Below are 15,608 nucleotides of genomic sequence, written 5' to 3' on the forward strand. Positions count from 1 at the left end.
AGCAGGACCCAAATAATGAACCTATTATTTTTTTTGCTGTTTCTAACTCAATGCCTTGTCCTTTTTTTTAATGAAAACCCACTGTCTCCAATCTCTTACCAAGCCTTGTATCCTGATTTGCTATCAGCTCCTCCCAGAGAGCTTAGGACTGGCTTTTGTAGGGGGAGGGGAACACTCCTAGAGGTCCAAAGGGCATGGTGCTTAAGAGCACAGCCCCGGAGTCCCACCACCCGGGTCTGAGCCCAGGATCTGCTGCTTAATAACGTGTGGCTTCTGGCAAGTTACGTCTTTGCGCCTCAGAATCCCCATCCATAAAATGGAGGTAATGATAGTATCCACTTCACAGAGTTCTTGTGAGGCTTAACTGAGCTGATCTTTGATAAGGTAGCGCCCAGTAACTTGTCTCCCACGGAGCCTCACCGTCAGCAGGTGCACCAGGTCCTTGTTGGCCTCCAGGGGTGGGGCCACCTCTTGCAGCTGGACCAGTTCATTGATATGATTGTAAAGGGCCAGCAGCTTGTGGACGTTCACCTTCCCCTCCTCCAGATAGTCGGGCATGGCTTCATACAGGGAGATGAGGTCCTTGAGGTGCACCCCCAGGATGGGGATCTTGAAGTGGGTGCACTCCCCGTAGGCACGCCGGTAGTTGTCATAGTTTCTGCAGGAGGACAGCAGCTCGGTCATCTCACCCAGAACCTACAAAGCAGAGGAAGAGACCCAGTCACAGGTACCATCCAGGCAGGCTGCGTTTTTGCAGCGGCCGCCTTTAACTCTCAGCTCCTACCATAATTTCACCCCGTCCCTGATTCGTCAGGCAGGGGGTGGTCCATCTAAAGGTGTAGATTCTGACTCCCCAGTTAAAACTCCAGCTTACGTCAAACATCGCAGAGTAGGTTTAGAAAACGCAAGGTGTGCTTTACTACATAACTGGAAAATTCTAGATGAGGTTTTATTTACCATTTTTATGCTAAAATTGTTCTTTTAAAAAATAAATTAGCACATGATAAAAAAGATTTAAAAAGTACAAGAGTATACAGTGCATAGTAAGTGTCTCTCTGACCTCTACCCCAAGCCATTCAGTCCCCTTCCCTAGTGTCTTCTGAATGATTCCAAAGACACCGCACCGCATAACACTCCAAGTGTGCTGCCCACGCAGCTGGCGCGGGGAAGCGTGTGTTTCCAGCGTGGCGCTTCAGTCACCTATCGCGTGCTGTTATTCCTTATGCTGCGCTCTGTGGGCCTTGGCTCGGTGAGTCTCAAGATGGACCTATGCCTAGGAAGCAGGCGACATTCCACTCACGGACCGAAACCCGGGATAGGGAGACTGAACAGACTAAACCAATTCTCAGCAGCGGACCTGAGAGAGGACGAGGCGGAGGCCGTGGGGGGCTCTGCGTTAGAGCCTGTGCTCTGCCGCGGCCAGAGGGCGCGTGGCCGCTCCCAGCACAGCAAGGGCACAGCCAGGTCTGCCGTTCCTTCCAATGCGCCTGCTTTAAGTCAGCACGCAGTTCACAGAACCCCACCCCCATGTGTGGTGACCAGCCTTCTCAGAAGCAGACAGGAAGGAGAGACTGCCTGCCAGTCACGTCACAACACAAAACAACCATTTTAAACACTGTGCCGGAAATTCCTGTAATAGAATCGTGGCCTAAAGAAGTACCCTTTCTGCCCGATGAAGAGCTTGAGGTCTGGGAGTCAGCCCCCGGCAGTCATGTGGCTGGCAAGAGAGCCTCCTCACACACCTCTAGAAAATAGGGCGGGCGAGTGTGGAGTGTGGGAAATGCTCACAAGACGAGAGACTTGGCAGCAAAGATGACAGAGATATTTCTGTTCCCCTTGGAAGGTGAAATAAACTACCGGAGGACACGAGCTTTCATTCTGGACTTAGGAATTCACTATGCAGACCACCCTGAAGGTCAAGCAGCTACAGACAGGAAGCACTGCTGTGGGGGGACCCCAAGCTGCAGAGCAGCAAGCTACATCTTGTAAATGAAATGACACGAAGGCACTTTAAATTCTGTGATTCTCTCCCTCTGAGACACAGGCAATCTTTTCAGTTGTTCTGCCTGCTCCCAGCCAGCACTATCAGGGAATTATAAGGTGACCAGACCACTGGGAGGTGGGGGCGGAGCGGTGTCCCCAGACCCCAGCATTGTCAGAGCAAGGATGATTAATGAGAGGCTTTCCGAAAGGAGGCCAAACACCTGGGAAAGCGGATGGGGCAACGAGGCTCAGACATCTCTGCCTAAGAAGAGAGCTCGCGGGGGGACTGGGGTTTGAGTTTAGTAAGGGAGGCCAAATGAGATGAAATACTCAGAGCAGCTGTTATCAAACCCATACCATAAGTAGCTGCATTCATATCTGTACTATATCATAGTGGTTTCCATGTGTGGTAACAGCCGCATGTATAAAGGATTAAAGTCCTTTCTATAAAATCTAATTAATAACGTAGGAAAGTGCATAGGACACTTAAGAAAAATGTTCCTCAATAAAACACCATCTATTAAAAAATGGTACCTGAAAAGCTCATTTCCAACTATCCGGGAAAATTCAGCTCTCCATAATGTCACTCTCCCAGGGTTCCAGCTAGCTAGGTTTCTAACGTGTCACTAAATAACCTCACTTGAAATGCAGACTGAACTATGGTCACTGAACCACTTTTCCTTGCTAGAGCAAGTGAGTTGGTACTAAAGATGGTGACTCCGGATACTCAGTGGCATACGAACATGGGGAAGACACACACATTGTTTCAAATCACCAGCGGGAACGGGTGCAGTAACACTGCGGCCAGACTGAGTCACAGTCACTCTCAAATCTGTGACATCCCCGTTCCTGTCCTGTGGGTTTTCTTAGGGGTTGCTTCCTTGGTATTTTGCCTGGTTGAAAAGGGATGGTGTGGTTCGGAAATGCTCTCTGGGCTGCCCCTCAAGGAGGAAACGCTGACACTGGTCCTAGGAATGCTGCTAAGGGGCCCGGGAGGAGGCAGGAGCACTGACCTTATTGATTTCATGCGGGACATGTGAACTTGTCTCCTTGAGCCTGGAGATTGAGCTGTGACAGAGCCCTCCTATCACAGCCATCAACGTATTGAAGTTCTGTAGTTGGTGGAGCTTCTGTGACACAGAAAACAGAGTCACTGTACATGTCAGTTACATTGGAGCTTAGATGCTGCCTCTCATCTCTGTGTTATGAGTCTTCCTAATTCTGGCCAAAGGCTCGCGATCAGGTATTGCAATTTTCTGTCCATTTCTTTCCTAAGGCATAATTCCAGACCAGGAGGTCCCAAATCTAGCAAAGCATCATGTCTTCCTCCTTTAGTTTCAGCTGGTCTGTGGACCACCCTCTACAGCAGTGGCTTCTAACACCCAAAGTACTTGCTTAACACAAAGATTTCTGGACCCAAGTGCAGGTGTTCTGATTCCCTGGATCTGGGAGTTGAGCTTAGGGATCTGTGCTTTTAAAGTACCTTTAGTTAACATCAGAGCAGGTGGTCCATGTACCACACTTAAAGAAACACTGGTCTAGAACATCTAGAGCTGAAAAAATATATCACTCAGCATAATCCTTTATATCCTTCACCCCAAAGTAGCCAGACTTTTATTTCTGAGGGCAACGCCAGTGCCTATATAGGACAGTAACTGGGACAGAGACGCTAGAATCTCTGTGAAATTTCAAATATGTGTTCACAGTATCTGCTTTTCTCTTATCAGATGCCTAAGCTCTGCCCCTCAAACACTAAACCCAGCCATTCAACACAACATGGGCTCACAGACCTAAATCAGGCTGGTCCAGCTCCACTAAAACCTGAAATTGCCCTTTCCTTTGCCATGTGGGCCACGTTTGGTAAAACAATATAGGCTGGTAAGCATCTTCTGAAAAATGTTAAAGATCTAAAGAGATCTAACCATATCCCGACCTTGAAGATGGCCTGTAGGGCCCTCTCCATACTGCCCTTGTGTGGGATGTATTAGAGTCACCATATCTAGATCTGGGGACAGGTAAAGGTGCACAAACCCCACCAGGAGGTTCATGAGGAGAAAGCAGCTCTAATGGATAGACTAGGCTGGGGGAAGAGGGGATAATTTACCTCTTATAGCCCAGGCCTAAAGTCTTAATCCAGTCACTCACCTGAGCCACCTGGATGAACTTGATGAAGACTTCAGCTCGGAGCTGGGGGGTGGGGCGGCTGAGAACCATCAGTTGTACCCACTGGGAGATGCCGTTACACAGGGCAATGGACCGCTCCATGGTAGGGTTCTCCTTCACGCAGCTATTCACAAGGTAATTCTGATAATCGGAGAACTGGGGAAAAAGAAACTCATCAGGACTGCCGCTCTGGTATTCTGGGAGACCCAAGGGGCATATTAACCTCTGCTGAGTTGATGGCTAGACTCTGCTAAGGGACAGAGGAGCTCTTGGCCTTCCTCTCCTGCAGACAAGGATGGTAGGAAGGACATCTTTCTTATTCTACCCACAGCATGGTCCCTCTACATCAAAGGTCATTAGGCCTAAATGGATGTGTACACATACAAGTTAACCCAAATATTATGTTGAGTAGATAGGGATAGTGTCCCTTCTAAATTCTAAAGAATACAGTGTACAAGAAAAATCTCAGCGGCTTCCCTGGTGGCGCAGTGGTTAAGAATCTGCCTGCCAATGCAGAGGACAAAGGTTCGAGCCCTGGTTGAGGAAGATCCCACATGCCACGGAGCAACTAAGCCCGTGAGCCGGAACTACTGAGCCTGTGCGCCTAGAGCCCGTGCTCCACAACAAGAGAAGCCACGACAATGAGAAGCCCGCGCACCGCAATGAAGAGTAGCCCCCGCTCACCGCAACTAGAGAAAGCCTGCGCACAGAAACGAAGACCCAACACAGCCAAAAATAAATAAATAAATAAATAAATTTATTAAAAAAAAAAGAAAAATCTCAGTACTAGTTCCAGCTCTGGTGCTGAAGGTAAGGGAAAAAAAAAAAAAGATAATCACAAAATCTACTGTGTCACACTCTCTTTTTCTCTCTCTCCTAGCTGTCTTCTTAACTTAAAAATGGGATAACATGTCCTATTTAGGACACGGAATTGTTATTAAGATCAAACATGATCATCTGTGAAAGCACTGTAACTTTTCAAAGTGCTACGTAAGTGTGAGGTGGTGCTAACAGGATATTATTAACCTCATGATCAAACAGACCTATTTGGATTTCCCTCTATTCACCAACTCGAGCAGGGGTGAAGCGAGTGGGGTACATGACACTGGTTAGCTATTATTTGGGGACCACAGCTTCCCATTCACCTGGGCAATGGCATTCACTATGGCTGACAATGAAACAAACAGCAGATGTGAAGCTGGAAATGTCCCAGAAGATCACTGTATAAGTCATGACTCTAGCTACTGTGTCCCTGTCACAAACAATCCTTTTGCTCAAATAGTATAACAGAGGGAGGAGAGTTTGCTCTGCTCCAATGCTCCCATGGGAGTTTTCGGTGCTGTTCCCCAGCTATTTCCAGCTCTCCATTTCTCAACTCTGCCCTTTGAGATCAGGTGTGACCACATGACACAGTTTAGCCAGGAGAATGTCAGTGGAAGGGACGTGATGACTTTTTTTTTTTTTTTTTTGCAGAAACAAGGAAACTGTTTTAATAATGATGTTTATATTAGTAATAGGCACATTCCAGAAATAAAGAAAAATCCTCTCGCTGGGATTGTATTGGAACGAATGCTTTTCAGGGAAATTCTTTTAGGAAGTTGAGCACACTATCATTTCACACACTAAAGATCTTTAGATATTTAGGAGTTGCTGATAGACGTGACGACTTTTCAGATAGAAGAGCCGGTGAATGATTGGCTATGTTGCCTTTCCAGGCTGCAGAGATCGTAAAGATCCACGTCAAGATGAAGCCTCCCACACCCAGGCTCTGAGCACCTGTGGTCAGCTGAGGCCCCTGGTCAGACGTGTAGCAGGAGTGAAAAATAAACTTTTGCTTTGTTAGGCCACTGAGATTGGGTGGAAAGGGTTGAGGGGGTTGTTATCAGTGTACATACCTTAGTCCTGCCTGACTAGTAATACACTGATGAGAAGATCTCATAACCTAAATAAAACGAATGCAAATTAACTGAGCCCCACTTTTCTGTGCTGTGTTTGCGGATAGGTGGAAAAATATGAGTAGACCAAACCTACTCCTTAAAGAGAGACATATACAGCACAAATCTTACTGGTTCTAAGAAAAAGTTCCCCTGATTCATTCCAGTGGATACATTTACATACCCCTCCCATTCTAAATGTAACATATTGAATCCACTTGTTTTTTAAAAGAATTATCTCAGTATAATTCTTCCCCCCTCCAAAGTATTATAATAATAAGCAGAAAATATCAAATGCCACTCAATTCATAGCAGAGATAAATTTCCCTCCCACCCTACGTGGGGAAAACTGTTTAGAACTGTGTAGGGAAAACAAAAAGATCCCCCCAAAAGTCTTCTTCTACGGGGCAACCGTGACCTTCAAAAGAAATAAGGTTCAAGCTGACGCCTTCATTTGCAGCTAGAACCCTGCACCGACACTGGGGGGGCACTGGTGCAGGGGCCTTGTTCTGCACTGACTCTTCCCTTCCACCTCCACTGATCTGAGCCCTGGCAGGGAGCAGACGTCCCACAGGCCTGACAGAGCAGTCCTACCAATTGGGCCCCAGAACAGCTCAGATTTCCGGTGTGATAAATGGCCCTTTTCAGTGTCCTTCCCCCGTGACAGGAGAGGCACTGCCAAATGGAAACCCCCCAGGGGGAGCGTTCCAACTGGGGCCTGTGGTTCTGTCTGAGGGGAGCCAGTGAGGAGACTGGAGGGCCCCGTGCAGATGAATGCTTGGAGACGTATTTCCAAATTGGGCTGGAGGGGGCGGGGAGGTTCCTGGCTGATCGGCAAAATAGCTGTGTGAAAACAGGGAGGCTGTCAACATTATGGGAGAAAAGCTATAATAACCCCTGTAACCTGGTTTGCAGCTCTCCTTCCAAACACAAGCAGCCTCAATAAATTGGTGCTGAGTGACCGAGAGAGGCTTGTGATCCTGGTCTCAGCTCTGACTCTAATAAACTGTGTGACCTGTTCCAAGCCACCCCTGGGCCTCCATCACCTCATCAGGGAACAGGTGCATCTAAGAAATGCATCCAGCAACTAGTAGTCTCTACTTTTAGAGCAAAGCTGAAAACTCTATCTTTCCATAGCGGTGGGGGCTGAGTGGAGTCATTTCTCAGGAAATCGTATCGGCCAGTGAGGCTCTGTTGGCAAGTTCTCTTGTATGGAGCCGGTCGGTGTTCTTTGGTATCACATATGGAGTTTCAGTGAGCAAGGTTTGGGTCAGCAGAGTTTCTCTAGAATCAGGGGTGGACTGCTGGGCCATGTCAGCACCACCTCAAGGGTTTAGGTAAATTCTGGGCTGGACCAGTAGCATCTGATTTATTTTGAGATTTCCCACAGCCATCCAAAGCCTATTCTAGAATGAATTCAAGTCCTCTTACAGGACTTACCCTCATTTTTTTGGAGGAAAATTAAAAAAAAAACATTCTGGAAGCCTCATGATTATCAGGAGTAAAATGTGTGTGTGTGTGTATGCGCATGCATGCTGTGTGTACACTCACGTGTGCAGGGTATCATGTGTGCCCACAGTATTGCCACTTGAGCGAGTGGTGGGTTGGGTGAGCTGGGCTTGGAGGATGGGAGCGTGGAGCAGAGCTGAAGCAGCAAATAAGGCAGCCGTGTCCTGACTTTCCCAATGACACAAAGTCTGATGGGAAAGCCTACCAGCGCTGAGGGGGCCTCTAGGGTTAGGAGGTGGATGGCCTGTTGAATGCCTCTGCTTATTTTCAGAGATATCCCAGGGAAGCTTTTCTCCGGCCCCTCGGGTACATACAGATATCCTCCGGAAGGACTTGAACTCCAGGTAGGTAAGGTGCTCGGAGAGCTCTTCTGGTTCCAGATGGTCAAAGAGCAGGGAGACTTTCCGTTTCTTGCTGGTGTTCGATTTTATCCTTTGAGTCAGTTTCCTGGACCAGTCACGGGCATTGCTTTTGTGGGTAAAAATGAAAGGGAGAAGACAGGGAAAAAGAATAAATCAAAATTGCCTTTTAATGCAAATAAATCCATTAACGCTTCCCACAAGACTATGCAAAGCACCGTTACCTAACTTTCCTTGGTCAAAACAATGCATTAACAGTTTCCCCACATCAGTTTTTCCTATGGTGGCGACTAGGAAGCTCTGATGGTTTTCCTTGAGCCTTCTGAACGTGCCATGGGAACTGGGTAAAATGCATTTGTCTTAAGTCTGCGGGAAGGACAGAGTCTCAGGCATTGTTCACAGTGTCCTGGTTCCTCTGTGTAGCCCTGGCAGGTCTGCTCTCTCCATGCCTTCTGTGTGTTCCCTCATCTCATGAGGGTGACGGGGACTCTATGTGGTTGGAAATCTCAAGGGAGTGGGGCAGTTTTCATGCCAGAAGAGCACAGAGAACCACAGAGAGGAGATGCCATGCTGGGGAGTCATGTGTAGGAACAGGTGGTCACTCTGGGCAGACTTGTGGCTTTTTCCTCAAATGTCCCCAGCCACTGAAATGATCAAGGAAGGCTAGCTAACCCTAGAGTTAGCCCCACACACATTTTCTTGTAATCAATCCATGTGTTTCTTATTCAGTCTCAATTTCCTACACTAAGGAAGCAAAGAGAAAGGTAGCAGGTTGCAGATCTGTGTTTCCCAAACCTGTATTCCTGAGAACCTTGTCTCTTTACAAAACGGTTCTGTGGTCAAATGAGTTTGGGAAATGCTACAAATTCTGCAGCCCCCTTAGCCAAAGGGCATATTACAGACTCTGAGATGCATTGCAAAAAGAAAGTTCAACTCTCTATTTCTCAAGTATATCTGGTCAGGCAATATCCCACTGACTAATTCCTAAAGAATATACCGTGGAAAATACTGGTAGAGGAAAGTCAGCTAGGGGTGTATTGGGATAAGGAAATCAGGGTTTGAGAACTGCCCTGGGCCCTGTGTGCTGCATTTAAAAAAATGAAGACATTGTTACTGCAGAACCTTCTTTTATCTCTCAAGTTATAATTCTAAGCAAAGAAGTACAGAGAGTCCAACCTGCTATGCAGATTTAACTGGGACTCTGACATGTGATTTGGAAATCATGTCCACATGGCCACGGCACAGGGCACTGAGGGCTCTCCCAGTCCAGATTCTGCTCTGCCGTTAACTCAGCTAGCAGTGTGACCCCAGACAAGCAAGCCTTGCTGAGCCTCAGTTTCCCAGGACGTTGGATAAAATCATCTTGAAAATATGTTTCAGTCCTAGAATTCTATGTCCTAGGGATCTGTATTATTCTAAAACAAAGGGGCCACATTGTGGAAACCTTAGCATATGATGAGTGTACGCTCCTCTCCCCAGATTAGGACAGGCGTTCATTTTTCCAGAGTGGGACCATCTCATAAAGAAGAAATCCAAGGAATAATATGCAACACTCCTGAGATCCTTTCCATCTCTGCATAGGTCTAAAAGTGTCTCTTGCAGAACTTTCTGGCCTACCCAATATGTTATAAACCCTCTGCTCGATCCATTTTCCAGCAGTCCCTTCCCCATTTATAAGTGCAGGGGCCCTCCGGGCATTAGCTGCTGAAGAGGCACCAATTTAGTCACCACACTTTCAGTTTCTTGGGACTTACATAAATTTTAGTCAATATCTGGCTAGCTGATTTCTTGTTCACTGAGACTTCTTTTTTCCTACTCTTGGATAGTAGTCACGTACAGCGTTATCACCAGGGGGCTTCTCTGCTTTCCTGCTACATGTCAAGCTTTTCTCTTTCATGAGGCCATTTGAACCTGCCTGAGGGCTTCCTGGGGTGGGTAGAGCAGACGTCACAGCGGGACACAGAGCCTTGCTGAGCGGCCTGGGTTGTATTACAGGAGGGAGGTGGTTTCGAAAGAGGCGTCAAAACCACGACACTCACATTTGAGTTGTGTCAATCAGGCGGCAGTGCAGCTCCTGGCCGTTAGCTTTCACCAGTTCCTGAAACTCTTCCATAGTGCTTGCCAAGCTGGCATCCATTTTAAACATGATCCAGAATTCTGTTATCCAATACCTACATGGTGGGATTTAAAAAACACAAGCCAAAACTGAAGATATATTCTCTATACAGAATATAAGGAGCTGGAGTGGGGGTGGGGGGAAAGAGAAGAAAACCACCCACTGACAATCCTCTGCGCCCCACATATTAAATGCTATGCTATGATGAGGTGAATCATAATGAAAGAAGCCACTGCAAAGATTTAGGCACAACCATGTGTATCAGAGAGAATGATAAATAAGACAATGGCAGACAAACCAAACGTCCAAAGATTGGACAATGCATCTTTAAATTACACTTTATTATACCTCAGGATATTATATGGCCATTAAAAATGTTTATAAAAAGTTTTTAATGACTAGAGAAGATTCCTATGATTTAAAGTGAAAACTATAGGATACAAAACTTTGTATGTATTTTGATCTCTACTATGTTAAAAAACCTACTCGGAAAGAGACAAGGGAAATACACCAAAATAGGTAGTAGGATATAAGTGATTATTACTATAGTTATATTCTTCTCTATATTTTCAAAGTGCTCTAATATGAGCTACATTACTTTTATACTTAGGAATAAAAACAAACAAAATAACCTTTCCCTTATGTCACTTGATACCAAAATGCTGTAAGGTTGACAAAAACATTGGTATAAAATATTAAGCTCAGGCACATCAGAAAAAAAAACTGACTATGCTCTTTGAGGAATTTCCAGTACTAACAATTGCCCTTTCTGGTCTGCCCAGAGGTGTTGTACAGATGGTCAGGAAGGGAAAGGCAGGGAGGACAAGGAAAGAGCTAGAGTCTCTGGCTCTTTCATTTCACGCCACTCCACAAAGTCCCAAATGCATGCAGAAATGTTACCTTACAAAATAGCAGATCTTCAGGCAAAGCCCTGGTGAATTCTTTGCCAAGGCATCCTTATAGGTATGGCTGTGGTTAAGGGAAATGGAAGCCTCTTATAGAAACCAAACAACTTTTCATCTTTGGGAGTATTGCTAAAACTACCCTCCTCCAGCCCCGCAAATAGTTTCTTCTCTCCCTGGCCATAGGATAAAACCAACTCAATGTGTGCAGCTGTATGCTTATGAAGGGCAAAGATGGTGACTTTAGCCCATGCTGAAGTCGCTTATGGAAGAAGGCCACAGTATCTCCTCTGCAGAAGTAGGAAGTCAACAGCACAGCAATGCCCCCACACAGGTGACCTGTAAGAAGTAAAGAAGGGGCAAGTGACCTCTGCCCATGCCCAAGACTAGGAGTCTGCTGGAGACAAGCTAAAAAGAAGAGCTTGTTCTTATCTTTTCAGCAACTGATAAAAATCTGTGCATTGAATTAGAAGAAAGGGAAGGAATAAATATTCAGATATATTGTAATGGTAATCAAGGCAATAATACGAAAATTATAATATATGCCTAGAAAATGTCAGTAGATTGATCTTACAGGTTGTAATAGCAAGTCAGAAAAAGCCATGTGAATGATCCAAATACAACTGGAGAGCACATTAAGGATCAATATCACTTGGAATATTCCACGAGAATGATGCCATTCTAAGAACAAGAAAGAATAGCAAAGTTCCACCAAGTTCACGCATCTCTAGAGATATATGGAAAGAATAAGTGTTTACTGTAAAGGTCATAGAAATGCAAAATCCAATCCAGTGATGAACCTGGGTGGTCCTACCCTCTCCCATCAACATACTGAGGAATCAGGCTGTGTGGGCTGTGTGCCCCACAAGACACTGCCCTCTTTCTCCTCTAAAAACCATGTCAAATTAACCACAATCCAGGGCTCCGTGAATTTCAGCAGGGCCCCTGAGAGGAATCCACTGAGCAGCCAGCAGATGTCTCAATTAACTGGGGCTGTGCAGTCTTCTTTCAGTGGCTATGCATATTTTAACCCTTGGAAAACTCAGACTTAAATATAGCAAAGTAAAAAACAGTCCAAATCATATTACTGATTTTTTAATTAGGAAGGGATCTGTGCCTTTTGAAATCTTATATACCTGTAATGTTTAAGAGCATATTAGAATGAGAGTCTTGCAACTTCAATCTGGAATATACAATTAAGGGATTTACACTTGTGATTTTAAATTCAAATCTTATTAAGTTTATGCATAGCTTTGGAACATCCACGGTAATGTTAGCTTTACTGTTTATAATTTTAATTTACTGAAGTTATAAAAACTATTTAGAATTCAGAAAAGCCTCTGAAGTATTTAAAAAATCTAAAATATAAGATTTAAAATTACAAGTACATACCTATCAATAATTACTTTAAATGTAAATGGACTAAATGTTTCAATCAAAAGACATGGAGTGGCTGAATGGATACAAAACCAAGATCCATATGTATGCTGCCTACAAGAGATGCACTTCAGATCTAAATAGTTAGACTCTTCAAGAAAAAAAACGGGAGAGGGCCCAAATCAATAAAATCAGAAATAAAAAAGAAGTTACAATAAATACCACAGAAATACAAAAGAATGTTAAGAGATTGCTACAAACAGTTACATGCCAATAAAATGGACAGCCTAGAAGAAAGGTACAAATTCCTAGACATGTACAATCTTCCAAGACTGAGCCAGGAAGAAACAGAAAATATGAGCAGACCAATTATCAATAATGAAATTGAATCAGTAATTAAAAAAAGAAAAAAAAACTCTGAGCAAACAAAAGTCCAGGACCAGATGGCTTCACAGGTGAATTCTACCAAACATTCAGAAAAGAGTAAACACCTATCAAACTATTCTAAAAAACTGCAGAAGAAGGAACACCTCCTAACTCATTCTATGAGGCCAGCATCACCCTGATACTAAAACCAGGCAAAGACATCACAAATAAAGAAAATTACAGGCTAATATCAGTGATAAAAATATGATGAACATAAGATTCAAAAATTCTCAACAAAATATTAGCAAACCAAATACAACAATATATTAAAAGAATTATATATACACCATGATCAAGTGGAATTTATCCAGTGAATGCAAGGATAGTTCAATATCCACAAATCAGTCAGTGGGATATACCTCATTGACAAATTGAAGAATAAAATATATAAATAAAGAATAAAAATCATACGGTCATCTCAACAGATACAGAAAAAGGATTTGAGAAAATTCAACAATTTATGATTAAAAAAAACTTTCCATGAAGATGTATAGAGGGAACATACCTCAACATAGTAAAGGCCATATATTATAAGCCCACAGCTAACATCATACTCAATGGTGAAAAGCTGAAAGAATTTCTTCTACGATCAGGAACAAGACAAGGATGCCCACTCTCACCACTTTTATTCCTAGCCAGAGCAATCAGACAAGAAAAAGAAATGAATCCAAATTGGAAAGGAAGAAGTAAAACTGTTACTGTTTGAAGATGACATGATACTATACATAGAAAATCCTAAAGATACCACCAAAATACTACCAGAGTTCATCAAAGTTCAGTAAAGTTGCAGGGTACAAAATTAATATATAAAAATCTGTTGCATTTCTATATACTAACAAGGAACTATCAGAAAGAGAAATTAAGAAAACAATCCCATTTAAATCACATCAAAAAGGATAGAATATCCAGGAACAAATCCAACGATGTAAGTAAAAGACCGAGTGTCTTAAGAAAACTTTAAGACACTGATGAAAAAAATTGAAGATGACAGAACAGATGGAAAGATATACCATATTCATGGATTAGAAGAATATTGTTAAAATGACCATATTACCCAAGGCAACCTACAGATTCAATGCAATCCTATCAAAATACCAATGGCATTTTTCACAGAACTAAAACAAATAATTCTAAAATTATATCAAAAGAAAAGTCCCTAAATAGCCAAAACAATCTTGAGAAAGAAGAACAGAGCTGGAGGTATCACACTCCCAGACTTCACACTATACTACAAAGCTACAGTCATCAAAACTGTATGGTTCTGGCACAAAAACAAACAAGTAGATCAATGGAACAGAATAAAGAGCCCAGAAATTAACCCACACACTTATGGTTAATTAATCTAAAACAAAGGAGGCAAGAATATACAATGGAGAAAAGACAGTCTCTTAAATAAATGGTATTGCGGAAGCTGGACAGTTACATGCAAAAGAATCAAACTGGACTATGATGTCACACTATGCACAAAAATGAATTCAAAACTGATTACGAACGTAAATGTTAAGACCTGAAACCATAAAACTTATAGAAGAAAACATAGGCATATGATCTTTGACATCAGTCTTCATAACACTGTTTTTGGATATGTCTCCTCAGGCAAGGGAAACAAAAGCAAAAATAAACAAATAGGACTAGGGCTTCCCTGATGGCACAGTGGTTAAGAATCTGCCTGCCAGTGCAGGGGGCACAGGTTCGAGCCCTGGGCCAGGAGGATCCCACATGCTGTGGAGAAACTAAGCCTGTGCGCCACAACTACTGAGCCTGCACTCTAGAGCCCATGAGCCACAACTACTGAGCCTGCGTGCCACAACTACTGAAGTCTGCTCACCTAGAGCCCACGCTCCACAACAAGAGAAGCCACTGTAATGAGAAGCCTGCACACCACAACGAAGAGAAGCCCCGCTCACTGCAACTAGAGAAAGCCTGTGCGCAGCAACGAAGACCCAACGCAGCCAAAAATAAATAAATAAATAAATAAATGTATTAAAAAAACCAAATGGGACTATATCAGACTAAAGCTTTCGCACAGTGAAGGAAAAGAAACCACCAACAAAATGAAAAGGCCACCTACTAAATGGTGAAGATATCTGCAAATGATATACCCAATAAGGGGTTAATATCCAAAACATAGAAAGAACTCATACAACTCAACATCAAAAAACCAACCTGATTAAAAAACTGGCAGAGATACATATGTCCCCATATCTCTTCCCTCTTGCATCTCCCTCCCTCCCGCCCTCCCTATCCCACACCTCTAGGTGGTCACAAAGCACAGAGCTGATGTCCCTGTGCTATGCGAGAAACTTTGTTCTTTATTGCATTAACTTTCAAGAAATCTCAAAATGTGAAAGAACTGATTTCTCTGACAATTATTTAGGTTTTAAAATTCAAATTGATTTAAAGCCCTCAAATCTTTTGGCATTCATCGACCACTCCTTTGGAAATGTCACAGATTTAATTTGGAGGTGATGTTTCTTACTTTGAATTGAATATTGACTGATTAGTTTTGAGTATTCATAGTTACTTAGATGATCATATTAACTGAGGGACGTGGAATCATGTACACTCAGTTCCCTGGAGATCAAGCCAAATACTTCATCCGTAGAAGAACAGATACAGAATGAAGTTTTATTTTGTTTTGTTTTGTTTTTCTCTCTAAAATGTATTCTTTGATAGTAAAAATGTCCTTCCATAGTCAAAATCTATATCTTTGTAAGAATAGACTACTGTTTAATCCACAAAATGAAGCTTTAAAAATACCATAAAATTAGATGAGTAAAAACAACAACAACAACAAAAAAAAAAACTGGCAGAGGATCTGCATATACATTTTCCCCAA

General features: G+C 43.4%; 1 protein-coding gene across 27 annotated transcripts in view; it reads right to left on the bottom strand.

The window, feature by feature from the left end:
• The window catches only part of RASGRP1 (RAS guanyl releasing protein 1), a 996,665-nt gene that overhangs the window by 19,843 nt on the left and 961,214 nt on the right, over nucleotides 1-15,608 (bottom strand). For all 27 annotated transcript variants that reach the window (XM_068549078.1, XM_068549119.1, XM_068549136.1 and 24 more), the window contains 6 exons: nucleotides 10,965-11,027; nucleotides 9,988-10,119; nucleotides 7,904-8,057; nucleotides 4,129-4,302; nucleotides 2,997-3,113; nucleotides 421-696 (listed from right to left, as the gene is read on the bottom strand). In XM_068549078.1, coding sequence (XP_068405179.1) covers nucleotides 421-696; nucleotides 2,997-3,113; nucleotides 4,129-4,302; nucleotides 7,904-8,057; nucleotides 9,988-10,119; nucleotides 10,965-11,027 — 916 coding nt within the window. The remainder of the gene's footprint in view (nucleotides 1-420; nucleotides 697-2,996; nucleotides 3,114-4,128; nucleotides 4,303-7,903; nucleotides 8,058-9,987; nucleotides 10,120-10,964; nucleotides 11,028-15,608) is intronic.

Source organism: Eschrichtius robustus, chromosome 1, assembly GCF_028021215.1.
Source record: "Eschrichtius robustus isolate mEscRob2 chromosome 1, mEscRob2.pri, whole genome shotgun sequence".
NCBI lineage: Eukaryota > Metazoa > Chordata > Mammalia > Artiodactyla > Eschrichtiidae > Eschrichtius > Eschrichtius robustus.